Source organism: Chelonoidis abingdonii, chromosome 22, assembly GCF_003597395.2.
Source record: "Chelonoidis abingdonii isolate Lonesome George chromosome 22, CheloAbing_2.0, whole genome shotgun sequence".
Classification (NCBI taxonomy): domain Eukaryota; kingdom Metazoa; phylum Chordata; order Testudines; family Testudinidae; genus Chelonoidis; species Chelonoidis abingdonii.
The window spans coordinates 25873309-25892830 of record NC_133790.1 but is presented as its reverse complement, the minus strand read 5'-3'; the positions used below and the strand labels follow the sequence as shown (position 1 = coordinate 25892830).

Sequence of the window (19522 nt, the reverse complement as noted above, 5' to 3'; positions counted from 1 at the left end):
GCCAATGGCCAAATCACAAACCCACTGTGCGATTTGACATGGGCAGTCCGAGAATTGGAATAATAGGCATGCTGGAAGCCATGACTGAGGGGCATGAGAGGTAAAAGAGAAAGCTTGCCCCATAACTGTCTTTTATGTCCCCAATCTTACTTAGTGCTTTCAGGACTTCACCTTGATGAGCACAAAGAAATCTTTAAAGGGATAAAAAGAGAACACGGACATTCATAATTTATCTTGCATATCAAGAATAACATGAAACGATATTCCACATTTACAAAGGCTCCAATCTACATACATCAGTTTATTTGAGTAGTCAAAATAGATAAGCAGACTGCTTAATTTGTTGAGAACATACGCTTCCCAAATTTGAACTGCAGTGGAGGAATTACCTAGAGAAACAAATAACTGAAGTGAACTGCCAGACAATGAGATAGCACTACAGGGAGTGAGAGGCACTGGGAAGGAGAAATATCCTAAAGGTGTAAAAGCAGATGGCCCAGAATGGTGATCAAATGGATCTCTCTTATGTGGAGGGAAGGGTGTGAGGAGATGTCAAAACCAACAAAGCATTGATGTTACTAAGCAATGCAGTAGAAGACTGAATGAGTCATACTCAAGGCAAAAAAGATGAATTCAGGCTAGAGAGATATGCTCTGTTGTGAGCTGAATGTGTCAATTGTTGCAGATAAGAACCTAAAAAAATTGCAGCCAATTCCTTCTTCTCTATAAATTGGAACTACAGAAATATAACACAATGAAAGATTTTATTCCTTAGTTTGACTCTGGGTTCTGCTGATGGCCAAAACGAAGGTATGCAAGTATGAAACACATCTTCGTAGTTTAAATGGGATCGAAGGGATTAAGCCAGTAACCACTAACTCGGACATGTCACACTGATACCTATTCACAGAGAAATACATTGTAAGTATGAACTGAATTTGTGCTCAAATACATATCCTGTTAGTGCACTCTTTGGGGAAGGCACTGTGTCTTCCTATGTTTGCCAGCACTGAGGGTGCTATTATAATATAATAAATGCAACAACAACAACATGTCCCTGGTCTGATATGGTACCTTATTCTTTTTCAGAGGATCTTTCTCAGTCCCCAGTTTGCATTTTTTATTGCCAGTGAAACTGTATTTTATGTCACCATCTTCAAAAGTATAAGGATCACTAACATCTCCCAGGCCTTCTCCAGGCTGCTGTATTAGAGGCAAGGGGTCAAGATAGTTCAATGTCTGCACTGGTCTGTCGTCTTCTAAAATTTTAAACCGCTTGTTGGGTTGTGCTAAGAGTCTGTGGAAGGGGGAAAAAAGCCATTATGAAAAACAAATATTCCATACAAGGCAAAAATAACAGCACTGCAGATTCATAGATTTTTCTCACATAAGTACAGTCAGTACTACTCCTCTCTCTGTCTGACTGAAATGCATTTTTTTTGTCCATTGGAGCATGCATTTTCTTCCACTAATGTTAAACAGTTGCTCACTGTATTGTCAACTTCAATGTTGGGCCAATAAGAGAATGAATCTTGTAGGTAGAAAACAGATAAATGAAAATTCCCTGAAGCACATGTAACATTTTAGTCTGTCATATCATTTGCAGTAATGACTACTAGAGTTAAGTTTGAAGTAACTTAAAAACTCCTCTCTAATTATATTTTATATTAACACTTGAATTATCCTTCTGGGCTACCATTTACGTAGTCTAAGCCAAAATGGGTTTTTTTGTTTTGTTTTATTTTAAGTTTGTGCAAATTCCATTTAGACTTAGGTTAAGTGAGTGGGGGAAAAGATACTTTTCCCATTTAAAAAAAAAATCAACTTTTGTTGTAGACAAAACTACATATGTATCACATATTTTTCACTGAGAAAGTCATTTGTTAAATTTACTTTTTTTAAAGTAAATTCTAAGTGATTACATATTTTCTCTTATTCATATATGGAAAAAAATCTGTTAGTGTTTTAGGTCTTGATGCTATTCACATTAAAATCAATGGTAACGCTCCCATTGACTTCAGTGATGCAAGATCAAGTACTTCACGACAATACTGATTTCATTACTAAAGTGTTGTACAGTGACTAGATTTCATGAATAGAGTATATGGAGTAGTGAGGTTTTATAACAGAGCTAGACAAGCCACAATTTCCCCAGTGCTACAAACGGGGGTTTTCTTTCTTTTTCTTGTTAAACCCCAACAATAATGCAACTTTAAGGTTGCAATCTTGGACAGCAACAATAACCCACCCTCACACACACTAACTACAAGAGGTAAGAGGTAATCTTAATTCTGCCACATTGCATTAATGAAGGTTTTAAAATCTATTATGTCTCTTACACAGCCCAACATAAAAAACAGAAATGACAAAGATAAAGCATACTAAATTTCCACATTTCTATCTATATTTTTAATGCTAGTGCCAACTGAAGGAGTCACTGATGCTACATACTGATTTCTTTTATTTGTTGTGCAGGTTTAATGAGGATGACAAATAAGCGAGGAATTGTCATTTAAAATGTCTATTTATAAGTATTTTCTTACCCTATAACATCTTTGCCACATCATCAGTCTCTCGACTAAATTTCTGCTGTCGTTTACACCAATGCAATCCCAAAAGCTTTCATACCTAATGGAACTGCATGGCTGTAACTAAGTGTAGAATTTGGCCTTCTGATTGTAATTTGATAAAGACAATGGTCACTCAATATCGTATTTACCTTTTCAGTGCAGTGCTGTCTGAGTTTACCTCCATCTTGGCATCATATCTCTCACACCGGAGCTCTGGCGGCTTGAACTCTGGATCGTCACTTGCTGGGAGAACATAGCTCTGCCACTTATCTGATGACTCATTGTTTTGAATGATCCCACAATATAAAGCTGTCTCACTGACCTCTGTCATCAGAGGCAGCCTCTGTCCCACAAGAACTGTCCTATCATCTAGACTGGGCAATGGTTGGAGCTCTAGCCCATTACCATAGAGTGCTGGGTTCACAGCAACTGATGGTGGGTCCAAATTTTCTGCTTCCTGACCTCTTGGCTGGGGGCTAAGTGTGGGAGGCAGAGGGGAGGTGGGGGAATGGGGTGAATCCATGGGATTCAGATTAATTTGTTTGCTTGGGTTTCTAGAGGGTATGGATAGCTGCTTCTCATATTTCCTGGAGTTAGTGACTTCCAAAGAGGGCTCCATCCCTACCAACCCCAGCTTCTGGCCTGATGTGTCCTGTTCCATGCATAGCTCTTCAGTGACAGAGGGCCGATGGTGAAATGGCATCATAGGCCTTTTTTGCAGTTTCTCTCCTTTTTCCTGTCTTTCTGTTGTTTTGTGCTTAGAAGAGGCAGGTGGTGGCAAGGAAGAAGAGGATGATGATCCAACACTGAACCCTGGTTGTGACATTGTTGGGGGACGGCTGGGACCAATAGCACAGCGCTGTTTGAAAAGCTTGTGCCTGAAACAGGAATTAGAAACAAGTTACTATGTGGATTGTGAGGATACATGATCTGATGTAGAACAAAAGCACAGAGCCAAAAATCTTAATTCTATTCCTGCCTTGCTGCGAACTGTAAAGTGATCTTGGAAGGGTTACTTAGCTTCTCTCTGCTTCAGTTTCCCTGTCTGCAAAATGGGGATAATGACACCTATCTCACACATGCAGTATTCTAGGAGAAAGAATTAATGTTTGCTTAAAATTCTCAGGTGGAATATAATGTAGAAATACCAAGTATTATTGTTTTCACCACTGAAGAGCTGTTTTTCTTCATAACAATACTGAAGCAACACTACTCTTCCTGTATATCTTGAACATGTGTTGGGAACGATACCATGTTGTGTGCTTTAGCTGTGCTCACAGATGCAATGCACAGCAGGTTGCTTTCATGCCATTTTTCCTCCAGACCGGGAGAGTGAGGCGGCACACAACTCATGCCAAATAAGAGGTGGCTGTGCCATATTCATTAATTGCTGAATATTTTACACAGTCCAAATCCCCACCCCCAACTATGAATTTTTGTGTTGATAGTGACTTTAAATTCTAAGACATCTTGTGCTACAGCAATCCAATATCTTTTAAAATTGGAAGCACAGGAAAGAAATTCAATATCCTAGATGTTACAGCCATTAAATGGTGTTTTCATTATCTCGGAGACAGTCTGTGAAGACCTTGTGATAGCTTCCTCTGTATTACATGATAACCTTTCTGATAATATAGTTACACGGTTGGTAGGTAGTACAGTGGGTTAATGCACCAGCTTTTCATTGCTGGACACTTTGGTTAAACCAGATTCAAATCAAATTTAAAATAAGGGTTGAGAGGTTGATGATTTCTAGCTGGCTCTAGTACATATTTCATCACAAAATTATTATAAACATTTGGTACAATTGACTATCTCAGCTTAGAAGAAGTTAAGGGCTAGGGCATTATGAACATTGAAAATTAGGATGGAAATGCACTGAATTAGTTGCGCATGCAAACTTGCAGAGTACTTGCCCACATTGCACATGGATCTAGTCTGTACTATGAGCTGACAGCTTTCATGGGAACTAAAGTTCAGGAAATTCATCCAAAAATATAAATATCTCTATAGATATTATATTTAATTAAAAGATTAAAAGACTACAAAAGATTACAAACAAACTGCAAAAAAAAGTCCTGAGATAAGAGGACACAATTATTCTCCATTACTGGAAGAATGGTAGTAGGTAATGAAGTACAAATCATATTCCACAGAGATTACACAATTGTCATTTACAGACTAGCAAACTTGGATTAGCAACATTTCAAAATGTTTGTTATCACAGAGACAAAACAAACCAACTATAACTAATTCAAACAGGCAACCTTACTGATAGGTCAACTATACTCAACTCTACATTTACAAAAGGGATGGTCTTACATTTTTGCTCATTGCAATGGAGTCTTTCTATCTAGCTCTTTCTTTTTTGTTTCTAAAGGTTTACCATCATGATCCTCTCCCATTCCCAAGATTACAGACTGTGAAGCTAACTTTTAATCAGTAATGAACCTATCCTGGTTATGTGCCTATTTTCCTACTGAAACACAGAACTCCTCATACTTAATATGCTACTACCATTTACCAGCCAGATTATTTTATTTCTATATCTAGTCTCCACACTTTCTCTCCAAACAATATAAATTTTGTGCAAAAATTTTCTGCCACAATGCTTCTAGGTGCTCTGAATTCCTGAGCTAATCACTCCAGTAGTTTCATAAGGAGCACTAGTAAATTAAAACAGATTATTTTGCTTATGATAACCTTATCACTCAAAAATGTGGTGGACTATGGAATTCCACCTCAAAGGTAAAGAGACAGCATTACACAGTTCACTTTCATGATGATGGCAATAATTTCACTAAATGTTACAAGCAGTAACTTGGAAGGAAAAAAATCTGAAGATAAGTTAGGTATCTAAATTCATATATGCTCTTTCCTCTCTCTCCTCATTTTTCAATGGTGCAAAATGGAGGAGTCAATGATGTTCCATCTGAAAGTTACAGGATTGCCAGTGTCAGCTCTTGCTCTCTTTAATTTAACACAGAATAGTTTAAAAAGATTGTGGGCATATGTAGGAGCCATCTCACATGCATTTTCTGAATGAAGACTTTATGCAGACTGTATGGAACTTTGCAAAAAGTTATAATACTGCAAGTCCCCTTGGAAGCACTGCTCTATAGTCATGTTTTGAGATGCATGGAACTTTTTAAACTTTAGACATGTTGATTTTTACTTGATTCAAACTTCCAAACAAAATCCTGAAATATATTTTGCTCCATAAGTTTTCTTCCATCACAAGTTTACTTTAATTAAACTATACTATTTATGTCAAGTTTTAAAACAGATTTGCTAAATACTGCTTTTGTAACTACTTCTAATATTATCTCATCTGTTTTTAATTCTGCAAAACAGCTAGACAGTAGAAGAAAAGACATTAAATACTGTAAATCTGAGCAAACATTTAATAATGTCTTAGATTTTTAATACTTAAATATAATAGTTTACACAGGAAAAAAGATCTGGAAAATAAGATAAATCCTGATTTTAAAAACATCAACTGAATTTATTAAACAGATACAGCTGAGTTAGAATAAAACAGCTCAGGTACCATACAGTGGTGACAAGAGTAAATTACACTCCTGTCACCTCCCTGCATATCATTAGAAGATAGCAGGCCAGATCCTCAGCTGGTGTAAATTGATGAAACTAGACTGATTTCCACCAGCTGATGATCTTCCCTTTTATTTTCTGTAAGCATGCCTGCTCGTTGTGTAGTGATTCTGAATATAATTTTATATTGTGCATCAACTCTGCAAGCCTCATTCAGCCGGACACAATAATTCTTCTTTGCTACCTACCTGGAACAAGAACAACTGACTCTTTGGACCGGATCCACAAAATCCCAAGAAACAGTGTTGCTTGGGACTTCTTCCTCCAGATTTGAAGTAGTAATCTGACTCCTCCTAACGGGAATAAAAATAAATATTATAGAAATTATCACTTTATTAATAAAATGGCATTGTGTATGAACTGTAGATCTTGTTGACATTTGTGTATTCCTCAGACAAATCTATGCCACTCCCAATCCCTTCACCTATGCCTCAAAATTTTACCTCAGTGTAGGGAGGTGCCCTGGCTCCCTGCCGCGCCTGAGAGGGACGAGCCAGAACAGGTGCCTCCATGGGCGGAGCCACCGCCGCCTGTCCCTAGCCCCCGGAAGTCAAGGGGCAGGACAGGAAGTCCAGCGGTACCACGTCAACCTTCTCAAGCCCTGGCGGGAACGACAAGGTCTCTAGATCAATCCCTATCCACCGGAACCCGAGCTCGGGCCCCAGGTAAGCTCTACTGAAGACCTTGAGGGACCCCAGCTTGGGGAGATGCTGATGGAAGAACAGCTCGAGCAAACTCGCTGCCTCCTTCAAGCGTTCCCCCGTACCTTTACGGCCCAGCCGGGATATACCTCCCTGGTATATCATCAAATTCAGACTGAGCCGGGGGTGGTGATCCGGGCCACGACCAGGCCCCTGCTGTATCACTGGAAGTGGATCATTAACGAGGAAGTGCGGGCTAACTAGACCTAGGAGTGATCGAACCTTCGTAAAGCGAGTGGCATAGTCCAGTCGTCCTGGTGCCAAAGCCCGATGGCTCCCAACGGTTTTGTATTGACTTTAGGCGCATTAACGCCGTCTCCAAGTTTGATGCCTATCCCATGCCTCGAATAGATGAGCTGCTGGCCCGGTTAGGAGAGGCCCGCTATATCACCACCCTGGACTTAAGCAAGGGATATTGGCAGATCCCTCTGGAACTGGCCTCCAGGGAGAAGACTGCGTTCGCCACTCCGATTGGCCTATACCAATTCACACGGATGCCTTTCGGCCTTCATGGGGCACCCGCCACGTTTCAGCATTTGATGGACCGCCTCCTCCAACTGCATCAGGACTACGCCGCAGCCTATCTAGATGACGTAGTCATCTACAGTCGACAGTGGGAAATTCACCTAGAAAAGGTCGCCGCCATCCTACAGTCCTTGCAGGGCGGCTGGGTTAACGGCCAACCCTAAGAAGTGCCGCATCGGCTGGGATGAGACCACCTATTTGGGTTATACCGTCGGAAATGGGCAAGCGAAACCTCTTGTGAATAAGGTTCAGGCCATCGCAGCCTGTCCTCCACCAACCACGAAACACCAAGTCCGCCAGTTTTTGGGGCTGGTGGGATATTATCAACGGTTCATTCCCCAGTTTGCGGCGATGGCTGCCCCTTGACGGGGCTCCTCACCAAGGACAGCCCGCGACAAGCACGCTGGACCCCCGAATGTGACGAAGCTTTCCAGTCACTTAAGGCAAGCCGCTGCAGTAAGCCGGTCTTATTTCGCCCTGACTTCAATCGACCATTCATCCTGCAGACAGACGCATCAGAGGTAGGGCTCAGGGCTGTCCTCTCACAGGAAGTGGATGGGGAGAAGCATCCAGTCCTCTACATCAGCCAGAAGCTGATCCCCAGAGACAAAAACTATGCAGTGGTCGAAAAGGAAGCTCTCGCGGTGAAGTGGGCCTGTGATGCCCTGTGTTACTACCTCCTTGGGGCCCCGTTCACCTTGGTCACTGACCGCTCCGCCCTTCAGCGGTTGTGACGCATGAAAGATCACAACATGCGACTCCAGCGGTGGTACTTGGCCCTGCAGCCCTATGCCCTCACCGTCCACCACAGGGCTGGGAAGGACCACTCTAACGCAGACTTCCTTTCTCGCCTGGGAGGTATCGTTGCCCAGGAGCCAGTCTTGGGGCGGGGAGGGGGGTGTAGGGAGGCGTCCTGGCTCCCCGCCGCACCTGAGAGGGACAAGCCAGAACAGGTGCCTCCGTGGGCGGAGCCATCACCGCCTGTCCCCGCCCCCCAGAAGTCAAGGGGCGGGACAGGAAGTATAAAAGCCTGGCCTCACCACTCAGTTGGCTGCAGACTGCCGGAGAGGACAGACCCTGGTGTCCGAGCTCCCACCGGGCCCAGCCTGCTCCGTGCTCGCTACCCGGAGGAGCGCTGGCCTGACCTGCCTCGTGCCCGGTACCCGGAGGAACGCTGGCCCGAGCTTCCCCGTGCCCGGTATCCCGAGGAGCTGCCTTAGCTTCCCTGTGCCCGGTATCCCGAGGAGCTGCCTGAGCTTCCCTATGCCCAGTATCCTGAAGAACCCATGGTTTGGGACCCGCCGGACAATGCTGGCGAAGGACAGGTACCTAGAAAGGGGGAGAATGGAAGTGGCCCAGGGGAAGCCGACCCCAGTCTGGCTCCAGGGGACCCTGAACCAATGTCAGTGTGTTGCGGCCAGGATTCCCCACTGACTGCAGCGAACCCTTGCCGCTGCTAGGGCCCCTGGGCTGGGACGCAGTGGAGTGGGAGGGCCTGCGTCCCCCCCGCCACCCTTCCAAGGGTGGCAGACTCCCCCTCCCCCTGGCCTGAGGAGGCCTCTTGTGCTGTTTAATTCGCTGCTCAGCCCCTGCTTGAGGGTCTGACCCTTACCTGGGTTTGTTTGACTGGCTGCTCAGCCCCTGCTGAAAGGCCTGAGCTTAAACTGTGTGCTGCCCCACCCTGCCCAAGGTCCGGGGTTTATATATTGTTGACTTGTTGCTCAGCCCCTGCTGAAAGGCCTGAGCCTAATTGCTTGTTGCCCCGCCCTACCCAAGGGCCTGGGCTATAGACTTTGTATTTGCTCAGCCCTGCTGGAAGGCCTGAGCTGTGAGCTGCTTACTGCCCTGCCCCAACCAAGGGCTGGGCTTATGTACGGTGTTGCACAGCCCTGCTGAAAGGTCTGAGCCCGAACTGCTTATAGACTCTGTCCTTGCTCAGCCCCTGCTGAAGGGCCCTGAGCCTGAACTGCTTGTTGCCCTGCCCCTGCTCCAGGGCCGAGCTTACAGACTCTGTGTCACCTTAGCCCCTGCTGAAGGGCTAGGACTCTGAATTGCTTAGAGACTATTCGTTTGCTCAGCCCTTGCTGATGGGTCTGGGCCCTGCACGGACTGCTGCCTGTAGGGAGGCGCCCTGGCTCCCTGCCGCACCCGAGAGGGACGAGCCCCAGCACCGGACCCTTACACTCAGCCAAATACGAAAATTTACTTCTTGATCCACAAAGGGCTATCATGTAGCCTATATCTGGAGTCTAAGCAAAAAAGTCACATGGCAGGCAATACATGTAACAATTAAAATTGCATTCGGAAATGTTGTTGAATGGGCTAGTGAGGAAACTACATGGAAATAAGAGGTAAAACTTGCTGGAACATCTATACGTCATCCCATTGTGAGATATTTTAAACCTCCAGAAATGAAAAGCTAGTGCACTAATAGCTATGCTCCACCATGCACGCTGCAGTTTGAGTTACATCCTGCCAAATACAAATATATCCTTCCAAATGTTTACATCTATAAATGAATATAAGGTTAAAAATATAAACTTTAGCAGGCTATTTGTCCTTAGGCCATCTACCCTCCAGACCTAGTAATTTTGTATTTCTAATGTGAACTAATATTTTTGTCATCAATGAGTTAGCACGTGAGTAACCACAAGCAGAATTTGGCTACATGTGTAAAGCTCAGACAGCCAGAGGTGAAATAAGCTAAATGAGTGAATACAAAGCATTGTTGTCACTATTACTTGTTCTCAAGCTTAAATAATTGGAAATTGTCTTAGATAACGTTACCTTGCATTATTCACTTTGAATAGGGAGGTGTAGGAAATAGATGCTACCTCATTGTTTGCATTAAGGCAAAACTAGCAAGTTTTTAAGTGTGACAGCTGTATTATTATCAATAAAGAACATGAGCAGAATTATTTCCTCACTTGGATTGTGACCTGTTGAGAATGCATTCCTTCCAGGCTCTGTGGACCATATGATTGTGGAATTTTGGAGGAATCTTCCCTGATTTCTTTGGACTGTGCAGAGTGACTGCCCCCTCCTGTGAAGCTGAATGGCTGACAGAGCTCTGAGTACCTCCACTTTCACCTGCAAAAAAATAAAAAATAAAAAAAAATCAAACAGTATTGTAGACAAGAGTAACAGCAGCTATAACATTAGATTTTCCTGGAAGGGCTTTTCAACTTATAGGTTGACGAGTTTACAAATGTTTGTGTTCACTAATAAAAGCTTAGAGCAGTTTTAAGAGTGTCACCAGCTATGAAAAGATCAGTAAACTACAGCCACAAGCAAAATTTGTGTCAGCACACCAGAGATAGCACTAGGGAGTGGAATTGTGTGATGTAGTTTTTCACTGTTGCTGGCTATTAAGTTTAACTTACAGTCGTGGTCTTGTTAAAACAACTCCTCATCACAAGACACATGGTTCTATAAGAAAGGGCCTCTACAGCATTAAACCACACCAGATTGTTTACTTGCACCAGGTGTTCTACACATGCACTGATACAAAGAGAAGAAGCAGGTTTTAACACAAGAGGCGAAGAAGGCATTACTGAGTGATAATACTTGCTCACATTTGGGGATGGAATTTTCACTCTCATTTTCTTTCTGTGTTTGATTTGCATCATTAGTGTAGATTTTGATAGAAAATCTTAACCTTTAATTGAACTTCTTTAGTATTCACCACAACAACTGAACATACACTAATAGGCTATTAGGTGATATTCAAGACCCATTCTGACAATACTGCTTGACTGGTGGAGAAAGAGTGAAAGTGGTATTACAACCTTAATCACCACCACCTAAGGATTATGATTTTTATTTTGCACTTAATTTCTTTTCACCAGTGGAGTAAAACCTTGTTACTCACAGTATGAGCAAATGTTTGTTGCTCATTGAGAGAGCTGTTTGGATAGTCTGAGACCTAATATAGTCAGCTTTAAAACACAGACTGGAACAGCAGAGGGAGCTGTAAGTTCATTTAGCCTGTTGGATGCCTAAGACTACACTCTATGCTCAGGCCAGCAAAGAAGGTAATGATAGCAAGCTTTTAACAAGGTCAGATCTCTGCACAGAACTGTTTGTCCTTATGTCTAACACAATTTAAGAAGCCTTAGGAATAAAACATTGAAAATAGTCATCGCTTCACTATATCAGAAGAAAGAAATCTACTGGTTTCGCTCTACGATTTGGCTTGCAAGCTACAGTTGCTACTCTGTGTACAGGTTTTTTAACTCAGTTTCCTGTATGATTCCTGGTGACTGCAGATGTCTCTCTAGTAAGTTCAGATATTGTTTCTTGTTCCTCTTTTCTTAAAGGAAGTGATGGGAAAAGCAGCAATCATTAAAATCAAAGCATTCCCTGACTCACTAAAACAGAAGTGGGCAAACTTTTTGGCCCCAGGGGCATATCTGGGTATAGAAATTGTATGGCGGGCCATGAATGCTCATGAAATTGGGGTTGTAGTGCAGGGGGGTGAAGAGGGCTCTGGCTGGGAGTGCGGGCTCTGGAGTGAGGCCAGAAATTAGGAGTTCAAGGTGCGGGAGGGTGCTCCGGGCTGGGACTGAGGGGTTCGAAGGGTAGGAGGGGGATCAGGGCTGGGGCAGGGAGTTGTGGCATGGGGGGTTGGCTCAGGGATGCAGGCTATGGGTGGCGCTTACCTCAAGCAGCTCCTGGAAACAGCAGCATGTTCCCACTTCAGCTCCTATCCAGAGGAGCAGCCAGGCGGCTCTGCTATGCGCTGCTCATCCACAGATGTTGCCCCTGCAGCTCCCATTGGCCGCAGTTCCCGGCCAATGGGAGCTGTGGGGGTGGCACTTGAGGCAGCAGCAGCATGCGGAGCACAGCCCCCTGGGAGCCAGAGGGGAGACATGCCACTGCTTCCAGCAGCCGCACAGAGCAGCCCCTGATCCTGCTCCCTGGCTGGAGTGCCAGAGCAGGGAAAGCCCCAGATCTTGCTCCCCAGTGAGAGCTTGAGGGCCAGATTAAAATGCCCGTGTGCAGTAGTTTGACCACCATTGCACTAAAGTCTGTGGCTGTAATAATGTATTTTGCTTGTTTTGGAATACATCATAATGTTGTTTTTGAACTTGACAGATCTGTGATGAAAAGCATCTTGACTGAATTAAACTGGATTAACCCTTCCAGTTTAGCAAATTAATTCTGTCGCTGGTGTCAGAATACATTTTCATAAACCATACTCTGGTACTCGTGTACTCTGTGATAATACCAACATCCAAAACCAACACAGTTACAACTATTGTGAAGCACTATTGGCCAGGTTATCAGCACACAAACTCTACACTTGAGTGTGTGACTTGATATGCTCCAACATTTTGCAGTGCATTTTTAGAGGCCTGTTGCATATTTTTCACTATATAATGTGTGCCTAGATAGGATTTTATACATACACATACATACACACACACACACATATCTATATATACACACACAGCCTATATGTAAACAGTCAAAACTGGTTTGTTTCATGCACTGAAACTGAAATTTATAGTGGAAAATTACTGCCTAAAGGGTTGAAAAATATTATAAAAACCTGACGGATAACAGTGTAAATGCCAAAAATCACTAGAGGTCACTTTGCAATCCCAAGGGTAACTTCTTCCTATAAACGTAAAATCTCATTCTCTATATACCTTAGCACTTGTTTTACTATATGCTTTCAACATTTTTAAATAATGTGATGCTGCTTCCATTTGCTGAAGCATCGCTATCATAGTTTGCAGAGTCATGTTTACTCTCAGAGCTCCAACAGTAACAACCGCTGACAGCTTGGACTAAATTAGCATTTTCCTTAATTTTTATGGCTTCTGCCCCTCACTTATCAATTTAATTATTATGCAAAACATGCTCAGAACTCCTGAGATACTCTCTGTTTAACAGGGAACTGAAATTGTTCAACATTTTAAAGCATTAAGAGAACCTGGGCACACTGTAATATCTCAAACATATATTTTAAAAATATATTTAAAAAGGTATTTTTATCTACATCTGAATTCTGTGTATTTCTTGCAAAAACAGGCCACTCACTAAACTCTTAAAATAACCAGAGCAGGTAGCTGTATTTTTTACTCAATTTTTAGTATCTGGCGTGGCATTAACTCTTACACAAGAAGCACAGAACCCCAAACTCAGGTTCTGGCACATAAAGAAAGAGAAAATGATTTTCTACTATTGTGTTTTAAAACTGCATATAAATAAGTCTAACTCACCTGATTATAATTTAGGATCTTAAAGAGTTATAAATATATATTTAGAAGCCTTTTAATTTTACTTTAATATTATTTATTTACTTTTAGTCTTTATGCCTTTTTTACTTCATTATTTCCCACATGCTCCAAATCTCTCTCTCTCTCTCACACACACACTCTCTGTCTCTTCTATTACATGACACTAAAATACTCCCTATCCTACAAATCCTTTCTTTCTAAATATACTGTACCATCATAGATACCCTGTGATGAGGTGTATCTATTTACAGATGTGGTCCTGTTTCAGTCAATAACTAGCCAGTCAAAACTTACTTTGTTTACTTTGTGAATTTTTGTTTTTGTTTTTAAACAACTATGGTTACTGCCCAGGAAGGGAATACTGCCAATCTCACTTAACTCACATATACACACACTCTAGGCTGGTAAGCCATCTTCAACTGACATCATTAGATCTTTCTCTCTTTCTTTTTCTCTTTCCCACCTTCCTCTCTCTCGCCTTATTAAAAGCCCAAACTATCATTCTACTACTCTCTCATTCTTACTTCCATACCTTTTGGCTGTTCCCTATGAACAGCTCATTTTCAGTTAGTGAGATTACTTATGACATCTCAGCTAAATCACCCAATCATCATCATCTCCTTCATCTCCTAGTTCATTTGCATAGTATCTTAGTATTTTAGAATACTTAACTTTTTAAAAATTAAACCAAACGTTAGCTCTATTTTTTAGATGGCACGTCACCTACAAAAACACCCAACTCAAAAGACTATACTTATAAAAGAGACAAGAGGTAACTGTCCCACTCTATTTGGCACTGGTGAGGCCTCAGATGGAGTACTGTGCACCACACTTTAGGTGGCTAGGAAAGATGTGGACAAACTGGAGAGAATACAGAGGAAAGCAACAAAAATGATAAAAAGTTTAGAAAAGCTGTTCTCTAAGGAAGGGACAAAAAAACTGGGCATGTTTAGTCTTGAGAAAAGACGACTGGGGGGGGACCTGATAACATGCTTGCAATGTGCTAAAGGCTGTTATAAAGAGGACAGTGATCAATTGTTCTCCATGGCCACTGAAGGTTGGACAATACGTAATGGACTTAATCTGCAGCAAGGGAGATTTATTTAGATATTAGGAAAATCTTAACTATAAAGGCAGTTAAGTTCCAGAATAGGCTTCTGAGGGAAGTTATGGAATCCCCATCGTAGGTTTTTAAGATGAGTTTGACATGGTCTGTGTGTTTTTGGTCCTGCCTCAGCACAGGGGGCTGGACTTGATAACTATCAAGGTCCCTTCCAGCCCTATATTTCTATGATTCTATGTTATTCAATTAAAGTTTGCATTGTAACTTACATTGTTTCTGCATGATTGTCCAATGGCCTTGTCACTAAGCCCCAATATGTTTAGTTTGCAACTGACTTGAGTTCTTTTAAGCATGTTTAAAGTCAATATTCAGTCTGTGTAACTGGAAGGGACACTGTAGACAGATGTGATTTTAAGAATCCACTGAGATAATAAACAAACTGTTCCAAGATAAGCTGATAACAGATGAAAGTTGTCCAAAATTTCATTGCTGAGCATACTATAACGATCCTTTATGCATGACTCAATTTAGAGCACCTTCTATTAATCCAAATCACAATTCCTACACTGAGGTTTAAATTAAAAAACACACCAGTGCTTCTGAAATCAGGGAATGTATTCATAAATAAATTTTAATGACTGGCAATCTTTGAAGTCAAATGATGCAAACAGAATAATCTAGAACTGATCTACATAAAAACTTTTTGTGACTTTATAGTAACCTCTGTGGCAACTAAGTGTACAGTCACGTAGTATCATGACCTGTGTGAGGATCAAAACGAGGTAGATGAACTTCTTGGAAATAAAGATATAGTTTACATGCAACTGTCTGCAGTGAGTGTACTGGAAAACAGAAGTATAGAAAATATGTGGCATAACAACAGATTAGAAGGCCAGAACCTCAACTGGTGTAAATTACTTAGCTCTACTGAAGTCAAGTATAATCCTTGGTGTCAGCTGTCACATAAGTGCGGATCCAGCTGGGATTCAAACTGTTACGGGCCTCAGATGCTCGAGATGAGTTTCCTTCATTCAGAAGAAATACGCAACTCCACTGGTCAGCATGTTTTACGTGTCCCCTTCTTTGTCCCACCCACATCTCATAAGAGTTCATTACATCCTCCACCTACAGAGCCTGACTTTTTACCGTAAGCTGCAGAGACTCATTCTTTTTTTTTCTGGAGGTCCTTGGTTTAATCCTCACTACGCTGGTCAATATATTGACCATCATTCAGATACTGGCATTGTTCCAATATTAATGCGTAATTATATGGTATTTTTCACGTTTGTAATACTTTACAATGATTAACTAATTAATCCCTACATCCCTCTTAAGCAAGTATGCAATTAAGAACTCTGACAAGGCCTGATCCTTTCTGCAGTCTCAGGTGTCCATGCTGTTTCATAAATGCAACAGAGTTCCAATAAACTGGGCAGAAATTAACTCTCACAAAACTGGTAACTCTGCTGTTCTGTGAACTCGTGAAAGTCCCTGTGTTCTACTCATTAGCGTATTCTCTCTCTCTTTTCTGCTCCTGTTCACACATTTATCCCCCCTGCAATCATAATCTATTCAAAAATGAAAGCACACTATGCTGGAGTACACCTCAGTAAGTAACACCTAAGTTGGTTCAAACAGTAAACTGACAAGAGATTATGGAACACTGCCATTCACTGGATCAGTTAAAGAAAATTTAAAATGAATTTTCAATAGGATGATTCAGGTCTCTTTGCTAGGTTTATTGCTTACCTATGATGGCCTGCTCTGGGGAAGTGGGTGGAGTGAGAGGCATCCCACAATTACTGGAATCTTTCATGCTGCCAAGTCCCTGCTGACCCACATTGATGTGGCCTCCAGCATTGGCAGGACTCTGAGACAGGGGGATGTCGTTCTGAGAGATGAGAACAAAAGCTGAAGGATACATCATTCGTACGCCACCTATAAAGCATGGGAACAGGAAGAAGAAAATAAGTCTTTAAATTCTCCATTTATTATTCAGCTACCCAGGCTGGCCTTGCCTTGGTTTCAACATGCACCAGACAAATCTTACCAGTCAAAATTTAAAGATCTAAAGTATACAGCCTGCATATTCATTCCTAAGTATTCATCCATCCCTTTATGACTAATAGGGAGCTGAAATAAGAAGCTTGATATTGTGAGAGCAGCATCACGGATACAGGGAGTAAGAACCTTGAGGCAAGATAACTTGGTCAGAACACTCCAGTGTCAAGAGAGCCACAAAACCAGACAGGGAAATTATAAAGGTTGTTTCTGATTAATTAGATTTTTTTTTTTTAATTATGAAGTGGGGTGAAATGTGCTTTAGGCAAAATTCTAAATCTCACCAACAATGACTTCAACTGCCACAGGGAAATCGTCATCATATCCTAATTCCTCTTCCTCTTTCACCCCCTCCTTCTTCTTCAGCACCATTGGGTAGAAATACTGCCATTCCTCAATCAATTTACGGGTTGCTGGATCTGACATCTTGTATGCTTGGCCCGTCAATGTACCATTTAAACCATAAGGACTCAACAGAACTGAAAAATAAAACATACCACTTTCTAGTCTCTACAATATGTGGATTTCAACCGCAGAGCAATCACATTCCATGTCCCCTAGATTCATTCTCAGTCTTGTTTGCACTGTGATTTTAGAGAGCAGCTCTTTGCATTTTGTTTATTTTCAAAATATAGTGCACACAACTTCACTTTGTAAAATAATGGAATAAATATTAAGAGGGATAAAAATAATTATACATCAATGGAATAACAGAAGACATACTTCTGAAGATATCCTGTAATACAGTATGTAATACTTTTAAAAAATGTAGTGTAAGTGCAATGTTTTCTTTTACAAATTGCACAGGGCATTTTTATGGCTTACAACACTACACTGTAACCTAAAACGCTGTAAAAACCTGTAACTTTAAGACTATATCAGGCATGTCTCTTATTATATATTTTAAATGCTCATTCTTCTCTTTGGTTAAGCTCTGTATTTTCACCTTTTTTCTGAAAAATCTGCATTTTGACAAATGCGTTGCGCCACAAACAGCACACTGAAGGAAAAATAAAAAGAGGGACTGTCACTCAGACAAAAAAACTCCAGTTCAAGCAAATAATCTATGTTATCATGATCAATTATTTGTCCTGCAGTAGCATTTAAGAACACTACCCATAGATCAGAGCCTACTGGACCTTGTGACACTGTGCTAATATACAAAATGGTCATACGCACCTTTTCAACAACAGATCTTTCAACAACAATTACAGTTTGTTTTGTTGTACTTTTTTTCAGAAAATATTTGCATCTAATGAAGTTAATGACTAGAAAAACCTGGAAAACATGGCCTAACATTTATTTACAGATAGTTGTCATATTAAAAATCTTAACAGGATTTTACCCCATGCCCCCAGTTTCCTGAGGGGAACTTTATTCTATTTTAAAAATTACTGAGTTTTGTTTCTTAATCATTTCTGGATCTATTTCCTGACACCATTACTGGGGCCAAGTTAGGGGGGTTTGAAATATAGGAATTAAAATACGCACATAAACCACATATTCTGCAAGTCTTTATACTTCCAGAACTGCCACAGTCAAATGTGCACTTACCTTGGAATGGTGCAGGAGAGGATTGGGCCATGTGGATATGTTCCTCATTGATGAGGAAGATTGGCTGGTGTTGGGCAATCTCCACGCTTGTGCACACGTTGCTTTCCCCATGAAGGAAGAATGTGAAGGCGCAAGACAAATGTTCACTGGATAAAAAGAAATAAAAAACTGGTTCACGAGCATATCAATGAATGTAGGGGAAGAGAGGACAGATTTTGTAGTAGATGGGAGCCAGATTGGGTGGAAAACCCAGTTCTGTTGTTTCACTTAAGTAAACTGAGCTCAGAACCACTGAAGATGTCTGTACACAGCACAATTACCAACTTCTGGCTTATGATGGAACCTGGACATCAACCTCAGAGATTCATTTTCCTACCCATTTCAATTAAGGAAAGCTCACTACAAACAGTTGTCTGCATGCAGAAGGCTTCAAGAAGTCAAAATATTGTCTTCAGGATGAAAAGAAAAGAGGACTCTTAGGACCAAAAATGAACTTCAACTGAGAACAGGAATAGGGAGGAAAACCCATTACTTATATGTCTAGGGAATATTTTGGGGTTTTTTGTTGTTGTTGTTTTTTAAAAGGCACAGAGAATTGCTTAGAAGGCAACAATCTCAATAATCTGGTGGTTCAGGCCATCCATGACACTGCCATACACCATCAAGAATAATGTTCAGTAAATAATAATGGAAATAATACGTTCCCGCTTAATCTACCACATAGAATTGCTTTGCATTATATTACATCTAATTGTTTGCTTAAACGTTGCTAATTGTAACACCACACTTCTTAAATAAACAAAACCCAGGCAAACAACAACAAAAAACTCTATACACTTTGTATTGTTCAGATAAATTATTGCAGGACTACAGTGGCAAGGCATTCTTTAATAGTTGTTGGCTTTGGCGCTAAGCCAGCCACAACATAACTACCTTCAACTAAGGAAATAACACTGACAACTATAACAATTTCACTTCACAGTTTAAGTCAACTAACTGCAACACTGCAGTAAACTCTTTTTGAATAATTGAACTGATAGTCTGGAACAGGATGTTGTTTAATCTCGTTAAATCTCTAAATCATTCTGCATTTTTTGTAAAACAAGTGTTTGTCCTTAAATAAAAGTTATACCTATATCATAGAGCTGGAAGGGACCCTGAAAGGTCATCAAGTCCAGCCCCCTGCCT

General features: G+C 41.3%; 1 protein-coding gene across 4 annotated transcripts in view; it reads right to left on the bottom strand.

The window, feature by feature from the left end:
* The window catches only part of MED13L (mediator complex subunit 13L), a 413400-nt gene that overhangs the window by 86604 nt on the left and 307274 nt on the right, over positions 1-19522 (bottom strand). For all 4 annotated transcript variants that reach the window (XM_032800003.2, XM_032800004.2, XM_032800007.2 and 1 more), the window contains 7 exons: positions 18335-18480; positions 17065-17259; positions 16469-16657; positions 10336-10498; positions 6371-6475; positions 2720-3448; positions 1075-1297 (listed from right to left, as the gene is read on the bottom strand). In XM_032800003.2, the coding sequence (XP_032655894.1) occupies positions 1075-1297; positions 2720-3448; positions 6371-6475; positions 10336-10498; positions 16469-16657; positions 17065-17259; positions 18335-18480 (1750 nt within the window). The remainder of the gene's footprint in view (positions 1-1074; positions 1298-2719; positions 3449-6370; positions 6476-10335; positions 10499-16468; positions 16658-17064; positions 17260-18334; positions 18481-19522) is intronic.